Source organism: Pseudorasbora parva, chromosome 10 (genome assembly GCF_024679245.1).
Source record: "Pseudorasbora parva isolate DD20220531a chromosome 10, ASM2467924v1, whole genome shotgun sequence".
Taxonomy (NCBI): Eukaryota; Metazoa; Chordata; class Actinopteri; order Cypriniformes; family Gobionidae; genus Pseudorasbora; species Pseudorasbora parva.
This window is the reverse complement of record NC_090181.1, coordinates 11768358-11781774: the sequence shown is the minus strand read 5'-3', so window position 1 is coordinate 11781774 and position 13417 is coordinate 11768358. Positions and strand designations below refer to the sequence as shown.

Genomic DNA, 13417 nt, shown 5'->3' with positions numbered 1-13417 from the left:
CACCACCTATACTTCTGTAATGCCAGAGACAACTACATCTGAAACAACAACCTCAAAAACTACAAAAGCTACAGTTGAGTCCACAACAATTGAAACTACAGCTGAAACTACAACCGAATCTACAACCATAGAAACTACAGCTGAAACTACAACCATAGAAACTACAAACGAGTCAACAACAACAGAAACTACAGCGGAATCCACAACCATAGAATCTACAGTTGAATCCACAACCAAAGAAAAAACAGCTGAATCTACAACCATAGAAACTACAGCTGAAATCACAACTACTCAATCTACTGCTGAATTCACAACCTCAGAACTCACAACCACAGAAACAACACTTGAATCTACAACCATAGAAACTACTGCTGAATCCACAAGCCCAGAAACTACATCTGAGTCCACAACCATTGAAACAACAGCTGAAACTACAACCATTGAAACAACAGCAGAATCTTCAACCATAGAAACTACAGCTGAAACTACAACCATAGAAACAACAGCTGAATGTACAACCATAGAAACTACAGCTGAACCTACAACCATAGAAACTACAAACGAGTCAACAACAACAGAAACTACAGCTGAATCAACAACCATAGAAACTACAGCTGAAATCACAACTACTCAATCTACTGCTGAATTCACAACCTCAGAACTCACAACCATAGAAACAACATTTGAATTTACAACCATAGAAAATACTGCTGAATCCACAAGCCCAGAAACTACAGCTGAGTCCACAACCATTGAAACTACAGCTGAATCTACAACCTTAGAAACTACAGCTGAACCTACAACCATAGAATCTACAGCCGAGTCCACAACAATAGAAACTACTGCTGAACCCACAACCATAGAATCTACAGTTGAATCCACAACCATAGAAACAACAGCTGAATCTACAACCTCAGAACCTACAACCAAGTCCACAACAACAGAAACTACAGCCGAATCTACAACAATAGAATCTACAGCCGAGTCCACAACAATAGAAACAACTGCTGAATCCACAACCATAGAATCTACAGTTGAATCCACAACCATAGAAACAACAGCTGAATCTACAACCATAGAAACTACAGCTGAATCTACAACCAAAGAATCTACAGCCGAGACCACAACAATAGAAACAACTGCTGAATCCACAACCATTGAAACTACAGCTGAAACTACAACCATAGAAACAACAGCTGAAACTACAACCATAGAAACTACAGCTGAAACTACAACCATAGAAACAACAGCTGAATCTACAACCATAGAAACTACAAATGAGTCAACAACAACAGAAACTACAGCTGAATCAACAACAATAGAAACTACAGCTGAAATCACAACTACTCAATCTACTGCTGAATTCACAACCTCAGAACTCACAACCATAGAAACAACATTTGAATCCTCAACCATAGAAACTACTGCTGAATCCACAAGCCCAGAAACTACAGCTGAGTCCACAACCATTGAAACTACAGCTGAATCTACAACCATAGAAACTACAGCTGAACCTACAACCATAGAAACTACAAACAAGTCAACAACAACAGAAACTACAGCTGAATCTACAACCACAGAATCTACAGCCGAGTCCACAACAATAGAAACTACTGCTGAATACACAACCATAGAATCTACAGTTGAATCCACAACCATAGAAACAACAGCTGAATCTACAACCATAGAAACTACAGCTGAACATACAACCATAGAAACTACAAACGAATCAACAACAACAGAAACTACAGCTGATTCTACAACCATAGAATCTACAGCCGAGTCCACAACAATAGAAACTACTGCTGAACCCACAACCATAGAATCTACAGTTGAATCCACAACCATAGAAACAACAGCTGAATCTACAACCATGGAAACTACAGCTGAATCTACAACCTCAGAACCTACAACCGAGTCAACAACAACAGAAACTACAGCCGAAACTACAACCATAGAATCTACAGCCGAGTCCACAACAATAGAAACAACTGCTGAATCCACAACCATAGAATCTACAGTTGAATCCACAACTATAGAAACAACAGCTGAATCTACAACCATAGAAACTACAGCTGAATCTACAACCTCAGAACCTACAACCGAGTCCACAACAACAGAAACTACAGCCGAATCTACAACCATAGAATCTACAGCCGAGTCTACAACAATAGAAACAACTGCTGGATCCACAACCATAGAATCTACAGTTGAATCCACAACCATAGAAACTACAGGTGAAACTACAACTATAGAAACTACAGCTGAATCCACAACCATAGAAACTACAGGTGAAATTACAACTATAGAAACTACAGCTGAATCAACAACCATAGAAACTACAGCTGAAATCACAACTACTCAATCTACTGCTGAATTCACAACCTCAGAACTCACAACCATAGAAACAACATTTGAATCTACAACCATAGAAACTACTGCTGAATCTACAACCTCAGAACATACAACCGAGTCCACAACAATAGAAACTACAGCCGAATCTACAACCATAGAATCTACAGCCAAATCCACAACAATAGAAACAACTGCTGAATCCACAACCATAGAATCTACAGTTGAATCCACAACCATAGAAACTACAGGTGAAACTACAACCATAGAAACTACAGCTGAATCCACAACCTCAGAACCTACAACCGAGTCCACAAAAACAGAAACTACAGCCGAATCTACAACCATAGAATCTACAGCCGAGTCCACAACAATAGAAACAACTGCTGAATCCACAACCATAGAATCTACAGTTGAATCCACAACCATAGAAACTACAGGTGAAACTACAACTATAGAAACTACAGCTGAATCCACAACCTCAGAACCTACAACCGAGTCCACAACAACAGAAAATACAGCCGAATCTACAACCATAGAATCTACAGCCGAGTCCACAACAATAGAAACAACTGCTGGATCCACAACCATAGAATCTACAGTTGAATCCACAACCATAGAAACTACAGGTGAAACTACAACTATAGAAACTACAGCTGAATCCACAACCATAGAAACTACAGGTGAAATTACAACTATAGAAACTACAGCTGAATCAACAACCATAGAAACTACAGCTGAAATCACAACTACTCAATCTACTGCTGAATTCACAACCTCAGAACTCACAACCATAGAAACAACATTTGAATCTACAACCATAGAAACAACTGCTGAATCTACAACCTCAAAACCTACAACCGAGTCCACAACAACAGAAACTACAGCCGAATCTACAACCATAGAATCTACAGCCGAGTCCACAACAATAGAAACAACTGCTGAATCCACAACCATAGAATCTACAGTTGAATCCACAACCATAGAAACTACAGCTGAAACTACAACTATAGAAACTACAGCTGAATCCACAACCTCAGAACCTACAACCGAGTCCACAACAACAAAAACTACAGCCGAATCTACAACCATAGAATCTACAGCCGAGTCCACAACAATAGAAACAACTGCTGGATCCACAACCATAGAATCTACAGTTGAATCCACAACCATAGAAACTACAGGTGAAACTACAACTATAGAAACTACAGCTGAATCCACAACCATAGAAACTACAGGTGAAATTACAACTATAGAAACTACAGCTGAATCAACAACCATAGAAACTACAGCTGAAATCACAACTACTAAATCTACTGCTGAATTCACAACCTCAGAACTCACAACCATAGAAACAACAGATGAATCAACAACCATAGAAACTACAGCTGAATCTACAACCTCAGAACCTACAACCGAGTCCACAACAACAGAAACTACAGCCGAATCTACAACCATAGAATCTACAGCCGAGTCCACAACAATAGAAACAACTGCTAAATCCACAACCATAGAATCTACAGTTGAATCCACAACCATAGAAACAACAGCTGAATCTACAACCATAGAAACTACAGCTGAATCTACAACCTCAGAACCTACAACCGAGTCCACAACAACAGAAACTACAGCCGAATCTACAACCATAGAATCTACAGCCGAGTCCACAACAATAGAAACAACTGCTGAAACCACAACCATAGAATCTACAGTTGAATCCACAACCATAGAAACTACAGGTGAAACTACAACTATAGAAACTACAGCTGAATCCACAACCTCAGAACCTACAACCGAGTCCACAACAACAGAAACTACAGCCGAATCTACAACCATAGAATCTACAGCCGAGTCCACAACAATAGAAACAACTGCTGGATCCACAACCATAGAATCTACAGTTGAATCCACAACCATAGAAACTACAGGTGAAACTACAACTATAGAAACTACAGCTGAATCCACAACCATAGAAACTACAGGTGAAATTACAACTATAGAAACTACAGCTGAATCAACAACCATAGAAACTACAGCTGAAATCACAACTACTCAATCTACTGCTGAATTCACAACCTCAGAACTCACAACCATAGAAACAACAGCTGAATCTACAACCATAGAAACTACAGCTGAATCTACAACCTCAGAACCTACAACCGAGTCCACAACAACAGAAACTACAGCCGAATCTACAACCATAGAATCTACAGCCGAGTCCACAACAATAGAAACAACTGCTAAATCCACAACCATAGAATCTACAGTTGAATCCACAACCATAGAAACAACAGCTGAATCTACAACCATAGAAACTACAGCTGAATCTACAACCTCAGAACCTACAACCGAGTCCACAACAACAGAAAATACAGCCGAATCTACAACCATAGAATCTACAGCCGAGTCCACAACAATAGAAACAACTGCTGGATCCACAACCATAGAATCTACAGTTGAATCCACAACCATAGAAACTACAGGTGAAACTACAACTATAGAAACTACAGCTGAATCCACAACCATAGAAACTACAGGTGAAATTACAACTATAGAAACTACAGCTGAATCAACAACCATAGAAACTACAGCTGAAATCACAACTACTCAATCTACTGCTGAATTCACAACCTCAGAACTCACAACCATAGAAACAACATTTGAATCTACAACCATAGAAACTACTGCTGAATCTACAACCTCAGAACATACAACCGAGTCCACAACAACAGAAACTACAGCCGAATCTACAACCATAGAATCTACAGCCGAGTCCACAACAATAGAAACAACTGCTGAATCCACAACCATAGAATCTACAGTTGAATCCACAACCATAGAAACTACAGGTGAAACTACAACCATAGAAACTACAGCTGAATCCACAACCTCAGAACCTACAACCGAGTCCACAACAACAGAAACTACAGCCGAATCTACAACCATAGAATCTACAGCCGAGTCCACAACAATAGAAACAACTGCTGAATCCACAACCATAGAATCTACAGTTGAATCCACAAACATAGAAACTACAGGTGAAACTACAACTATAGAAACTACAGCTGAATCCACAACCTCAGAACCTACAACCGAGTCCACAACAACAGAAACTACAGCCGAATCTACAACCATAGAATCTACAGCCGAGTCCACAACAATAGAAACAACTGCTGGATCCACAACCATAGAATCTACAGTTGAATCCACAACCATAGAAACTACAGGTGAAACTACAACTATAGAAACTACAGCTGAATCCACAACCATAGAAACTACAGGTGAAATTACAACTATAGAAACTACAGCTGAATCAACAACCATAGAAACTACAGCTGAAATAACAACTACTCAATCTACTGCTGAATTCACAACCTCAGAACTCACAACCATAGAAACAACATTTGAATCTACAACCATAGAAACTACTGCTGAATCTAGAACCTCAGAACCTACAACCGAGTCCACAACAACAGAAACTACAGCCGAATCTACAACCATAGAATCTACAGCCGAGTCCACAACAATAGAAACAACTGCTGAATCCACAACCATAGAATCTACAGTTGAATCCACAACCATAGAATCTACAGGTGAAACTACAACTATAGAAACTACAGCTGAATCCACAACCTCAGAACCTACAACCGAGTCCACAACAACAGAAACTACAGCCGAATCTACAACCATAGAATCTACAGCCGAGTCCACAACAATAGAAACAACTGCTGAATCCACAACCATAGAATCTACAGTTGAATCCACAACCATAGAAACTACAGGTGAAACTACAACTATAGAAACTACAGCTGAATCCACAACCTCAGAACCTACAACCGAGTCCACAACAACAGAAACTACAGCCGAATCTACAACCATAGAATCTACAGCCGAGTCCACAACAATAGAAACAACTGCTGGATCCACAACCATAGAATCTACAGTTGAATCCACAACCATAGAAACTACAGGTGAAACTACAACAATAGAAACTACAGCTGAATCCACAACCATAGAAACTACAGGTGAAATTACAACTATAGAAACTACAGCTGAATCAACAACCATAGAAACTACAGCTGAAATCACAACGACTCAATCTACTGCTGAATTCACAACCTCAGAACTCACAACCATAGAAACAACATTTGAATCTACAACCATAGAAACTACAGCCGAATCCACAAGCCCGGAAACTACAACCGAGTCCACAACAACAGAAACTACAGCCGAATCTACAACCATAGAATCTACAGCCGAGTCCACAACAATAGAAACAACTGCTGAATCCACAACCATAGAATCTACAGTTGAATCCACAACCATAGAAACTACAGGTGAAACTACAACTATAGAAACTACAGCTGAATCCACAACCTCAGAACCTACAACCGAGTCCACAACAACAGAAACTACAGCCGAATCTACAACCATAGAATCTACAGCCGAGTCCACAACAATAGAAACAACTGCTGGATCCACAACCATAGAATCTACAGTTGAATCCACAACCATAGAAACTACAGGTGAAACTACAACTATAGAAACTACAGCTGAATCCACAACCATAGAAACTACAGGTGAAATTACAACTATAGAAACTACAGCTGAATCAACAACCATAGAAACTACAGCTGAAATCACAACTACTCAATCTACTGCTGAATTCACAACCTCAGAACTCACAACCATAGAAACAACATTTGAATCTACAACCATAGAAACTACTGCTGAATCTACAACCTCAGAACCTACAACCGAGTCCACAACAACAGAAACTACAGCCGAATCTACAACCATAGAATCTACAGCCGAGTCCACAACAATAGAAACAACTGCTGGATCCACAACCATAGAATCTACAGTTGAATCCACAACCATAGAAACTACAGGTGAAACTACAACAATAGAAACTACAGCTGAATCCACAACCATAGAAACTACAGGTGAAATTACAACTATAGAAACTACAGCTGAATCAACAACCATAGAAACTACAGCTGAAATCACAACGACTCAATCTACTGCTGAATTCACAACCTCAGAACTCACAATCATAGAAACAACATTTGAATCTACAACCATAGAAACTACAGCCGAATCCACAAGCCCGGAAACTACAACCGAGTCCACAACAACAGAAACTACAGCCGAATCTACAACCATAGAATCTACAGCCGAGTCCACAACAATAGAAACAACTGCTGAATCCACAACCATAGAATCTACAGTTGAATCCACAACCATAGAAACTACAGGTGAAACTACGACTATAGAAACTACAGCTGAATCCACAACCTCAGAACCTACAACCGAGTCCACAACAACAGAAACTACAGCCGAATCTACAACCATAGAATCTACAGCCGAGTCCACAACAATAGAAACAACTGCTGGATCCACAACCATAGAATCTACAGTTGAATCCACAACCATAGAAACTACAGGTGAAACTACAACTATAGAAACTACAGCTGAATCCACAACCATAGAAACTACAGGTGAAATTACAACTATAGAAACTACAGCTGAATCAACAACCATAGACACTACAGCTGAAATCACAACTACTCAATCTACTGCTGAATTCACAACCTCAGAACTCACAACCATAGAAACAACATTTGAATCTACAACCATAGAAACTACTGCTGAATCTACAACCTCAGAACCTACAACCGAGTCCACAACAACAGAAACTACAGCCGAATCTACAACCATAGAATCTACAGCCGAGTCCACAACAATAGAAACAACTGCTGAATCCACAACCATAGAATCTACAGTTGAATCCACAACCATAGAAACTACAGGTGAAACTACAACTATAGAAACTACAGCTGAATCCACAACCTCAGAACCTACAACCGAGTCCAAAACAACAGAGACTACAGCCGAATCTACAACCATAGAATCTACAGCCGAGTCCACAACAATAGAAACAACTGCTGAATCCACAACCATAGAATCTACAGTTGAATCCACAACCATAGAAACTACAGGTGAAACTACAACTATAGAAACTACAGCTGAATCCACAACCTCAGAACCTACAACCGAGTCCACAACAACAGAAACTACAGCCGAATCTACAACCATAGAATCTACAGCCGAGTCCACAACAATAGAAACAACTGCTGGATCCACAACCATAGAATCTACAGTTGAATCCACAACCATAGAAACTACAGGTGAAACTACAACTATAGAAACTACAGCTGAATCCAAAACCATAGAAACTACAGGTGAAATTACAACTATAGAAACTACAGCTGAATCAACAACCAAAGAAACTACAGCTGAAATCACAACGACTCAATCTACTGCTGAATTCACAACCTCAGAACTCACAACCATAGAAACAACATTTGAATCTACAACCATAGAAACTACAGCCGAATCCACAAGCCCGGAAACTACAGCTGAGTCCACAACCATTGAAACTACAGCTGAAACTACAACCATAGAAACAACAGCTGAATCTACAACCATAGAAACTACAGCTGAACCTACAACCATAGAAACTACAAACGAGTCAACAACAACAGAAACTACAGCTGAATCTACAACCACAGAATCTACAGCCGAGTCCACAACAATAGAAACTACTGCTGAATACACAACCATAGAATCTACAGTTGAATCCACAACCATTGACACTACAGCTGAAACTACAACTATAGAAACAACAGCTGAATCTACAACCATAGAAACTACAGCTGAATCCACAACCATAGAAACTACAAACGAGTCAACAACAACAGAAACTACAGCTGAATCAACAACCATGGAAACTACAGCTGTAATCACAACTACTCAATCTACTGCTGAATTCACAACCTCAGAACTCACAACCATAGAAACAACATTTGAATTTACAACCATAGCAACTACTGCTAAATCCACAAGCCCAGAAACTACAGCTGAGTCCACAACCATTGAAACTACAGCTGAAACCACAACCATAGAAACAACAGCTGAATCTACAACCATAGAAACTACAGCTGAACATACAACCATAGAAACTACAAACGAGTCAACAACAACAGAAACTACAGCCAAATCTACAACCATAGAATCTACAGCCGAGTCCACAACAATAGGAACTACTGCTGAATCCACAACCATAGAATCTACAGTTGAATCCACAACCATAGAAACAACAGCTGAATCTACAACCATAGAAACTACAGCTGAATCTACAACCTCAGAACCTACAACCGAGTCCACAACAACAGAAACTAAAGCCGAATCTACAACCATAGAATCTACAGCCGAGTCCACAACAATAGAAACAACTGCTGAATCCACAACCATAGAATCTACAGTTGAATCCACAACCATAGAAACTACAGATGAATCAACAACCATAGAAACTACAGGTGAAATTACAACCATAGAAACTACAGCTGAATCAACAACCATAGAAACTACAGCTGAAATCACAACGACTCAATCAACTGCTGAATTCACAACCTCAGAACTCACAACCATAGAAACAACATTTGAATCTACAACCATAGAAACTACAGCCGAATCCAAAAGCCCGGAAACTACAGCTGAGTCCACAACCATTGAAACTACAGCTGAAACTACAACCATAGAAACAACAGCTGAATCTACAACCATAGAAACTACAGCCGAACCTACAACCATAGAAACTACAAACGAGTCAACAACAACAGAAACTACAGCTGAATCTACAACCACAGAATCTACAGCCGAGTCCACAACAATAGAAACTACTGCTGAATACACAACCATAGAATCTACAGTTGAATCCACAACCATAGAAACAACAGCTGAATCTACAACCATAGAAACTACAGCTGAACCTACAACCATAGAAACTACAAACGAATCAACAACAACAACAGAAACTACAGCTGAATCTACAACCATAGAATCTACAGTCGAGTCCACAACAACAGAAACTACTGCTGTATCCACAACCATAGAATCTACAGTTGAATGCACAACCATAGAATCAACAGCTGAATCTACAACCATAGAAACTACAGCTGAATCTACAACCTCAGAACCTACAACCGAGTCCACAACAACAGAAACTACAGCTGAATCTACAACCATAGAATCTACAGCCGAGTCCACAACAATAGAAACAACTGCTGAATCCACAACCATAGAAACTACAGGTGAAACTACAACTATAGAAACTACAGCTGAATCCACAACCATAGAAACTACAGGTGAAATTACAACTATAGAAACTACAGCTGAATCAACAACCATAGAATCTACAGCTGAAATCACAACTACTCAATCTACTGCTGAATTCACAACCCCAGAACTCACAACCAAGTCCACAACCTCAGAAACTACAGCCGAGTCCACAACTATAGAAACAACATTTGAATCTACAACCATAGAAACTACTGCTGAATCCACAAGCCCAGAAACTACAGCCGAGTCCACAACAATTGAAACTACAGCTGAAACTACAACCTTAGAAACAACAGCTGAATCTTCAACCTCAGAAACTACAGCCGAGTCCACAACCATAGAAACAACATTTGAATCTACAACCATAGAAACTACAGCTGAAATCACAACTACTCAATCTACTGCTGAATTCACAACCTCAGAACTCACAACCATAGAAACAACATTTGAATCTACAACCATAGAAACTACTGCTGAATCCATAAGCCCAGAAACTACAGCTGAGTTCACAACCATTGAAACTACAGCTGAAACTACAACCATAGAAACAACAGCTGAATCTACAACCATAGAAACTACATCTGAACCTACAACCATAGAAACTACAAAAGAGGCAACAACAACAGAAACTACAGCCGAATCTACAACCATAGAATCTACAGCAGAGTCCACAACAATAGAAACTACTGCTGAATCCACAACAATAGAATCTACAGTTGAATCCACAACCATAGAAACAACAGCTGAATCTACAACCATAGAAACTAGAGCTGAATCTACAACCTCAGAACCTACAACCGAGTCCACAACAATAGAAACAACTGCTGAATCCACAACCATAGAATCTACAGTTGAATCCACAACCATAGAAACTACAGGTGAAACTACAACTATAGAAACTACATGTGAAATTACAACCATAGAAACTACAGCTGAATCAACAACAATAGAAACTACAGCTGAAATCACAACTACTCAATCTACTGCTGAATTCACAACCTCAGAACTCACAACCATAGAAACAACATTTGAATCAACAACCATAGAAACTACAGCTGAGTCCACAACCATAGAAACAACATTTGAAACTACAACCATAGAAACTACTGCTGAATCCACAAGCCCAGAAACTACAGACCAGTCCACAACCATTGAAACTACAGCTGAAACAACCATAGAATTAACAGGTGAAACCACAACTATAGAAACTACAGCTGATTCAACAACCATAGAAACTACAACTGAAATCACAACTACTCAGTCTAATCCTGAATTCACAACCTCAGAACTTACAACCATAGAAACAACATTTGATTCTACAACCATAGAAACTACTGCTGAATCCACAAGCCCAGAAACTACAGCTGAGTCCACAACCATTGAAACTACAGCTGAAACTACAACCATAGAAATAACAGCTAAATCTACAACCACAGTAGCTACAGCTGAAATCACAACCATAGAAACTACAGTTGAATCCACAACCATAGAAACAACAGCTGAATCTACAACCATAGAAACTACAGCTGAATCTACAACCTCAGAACCTACAACCGAGTCCACAACAACAGAAACTACAGCCGAATCTACAACCATAGAATCTACAGCCGAGTCCACAAGCTTAGAAACAACTGCTGAATCCACAACCATAGAATCTACAGTTGAATCCACAACCATAGAAACTACAGCTGAATCCACAACCATAGAAACTACAGCTGAAATTACAACCATGGAAACTACAGCTGAATCCACAACAATAGAATCTACTGTTGAATCCACAACAACAGAAACAACAGCTGAAATCTCAACCACAGAAACTACAGCTGAATCCACAACAACAGAAACTACAGCTGAAACTTCAACCACAGAATCGACAGTTGAATCCACAACAATAGAAACTACAGCTGAATCCACAACCATAGAAACTACAGCTGAAATCACAACCATGGAAACTACAGCTGAATCCACAACCATGGAATCTACTGTTGAATCCACAACCATAGAATCCACTGTTGAATCCACAACCATAGAAAATACATCTGAATCTACAACCACAGAAACTACAGCTGAATGCACAACAATAGAATCTACAGTTGAATCCACAACCATAGAAACTACAGCTGAAACCACAACCATAGAAACTACAGCCGAGTTCACAACCATAGAAACTACAGATGAATACACAACCATAGAAACTACAGTTGAAGCTACAACCACAGAAACTACAGCTGAATCACCAACAACAGAATATACAACAGAGTCCACAACCGTAGAAACTACAGCTGAATCTACAACCATAGAAACTGCAAGTGAGTCTATAACCACAGGAACTACAGCTGGATTTACAACCTTAGAAACTACAGTGGAATCCACAACCATGGACACTACACCTGAAACTACAACCATAGAAACTACAGTTGAATCCACAACCATAGAACCCACAACCATGTTCATAACCTCAGAAACTACTGCGGAAGCCACAACCACAGAAACAACAGCCAAGTCCACAACCATAGAAACTACAGCTGAAACTACAACCATAGAAACTACAGCTGAATCCACAACCTTAGAAACTACACCTGAAACTACAATAATAGAACTTACAGTTGATTACATAACAACAGAAACTACAACCGAGTCCATAACAACAGAAACTACAGCTGAATCTACCACATCAGAAACTACACTTGAATCCACAAGCATAGAAACTACACATGAATCCACAACTCCAGAACCTACAACTGAGTCCATAACCACAGAAACTACAGCTAAATTTACAACCTCAGAAACTACATTGGAATCCACAACCATAGAAATTACACCTGAAACTACAACAATAGAAACTACAGATGAATACACAACCCCAGAACATACAACCGAG

The 13417-nt window shown here is 39.5% G+C and overlaps 1 protein-coding gene across 1 annotated transcript in view; it reads left to right on the top strand.

The window, feature by feature from the left end:
• Positions 1-19: 19 nt before the first annotated feature.
• LOC137090805 (serine-rich adhesin for platelets-like) overlaps positions 20-13417 on the top strand; it is a 29577-nt gene continuing 16179 nt past the window's right edge. Inside the window, exon 1 of the mRNA XM_067454761.1 lies at positions 20-13308. Within this exon, the coding sequence (XP_067310862.1) occupies positions 20-13308 (13289 nt within the window). The remainder of the gene's footprint in view (positions 13309-13417) is intronic.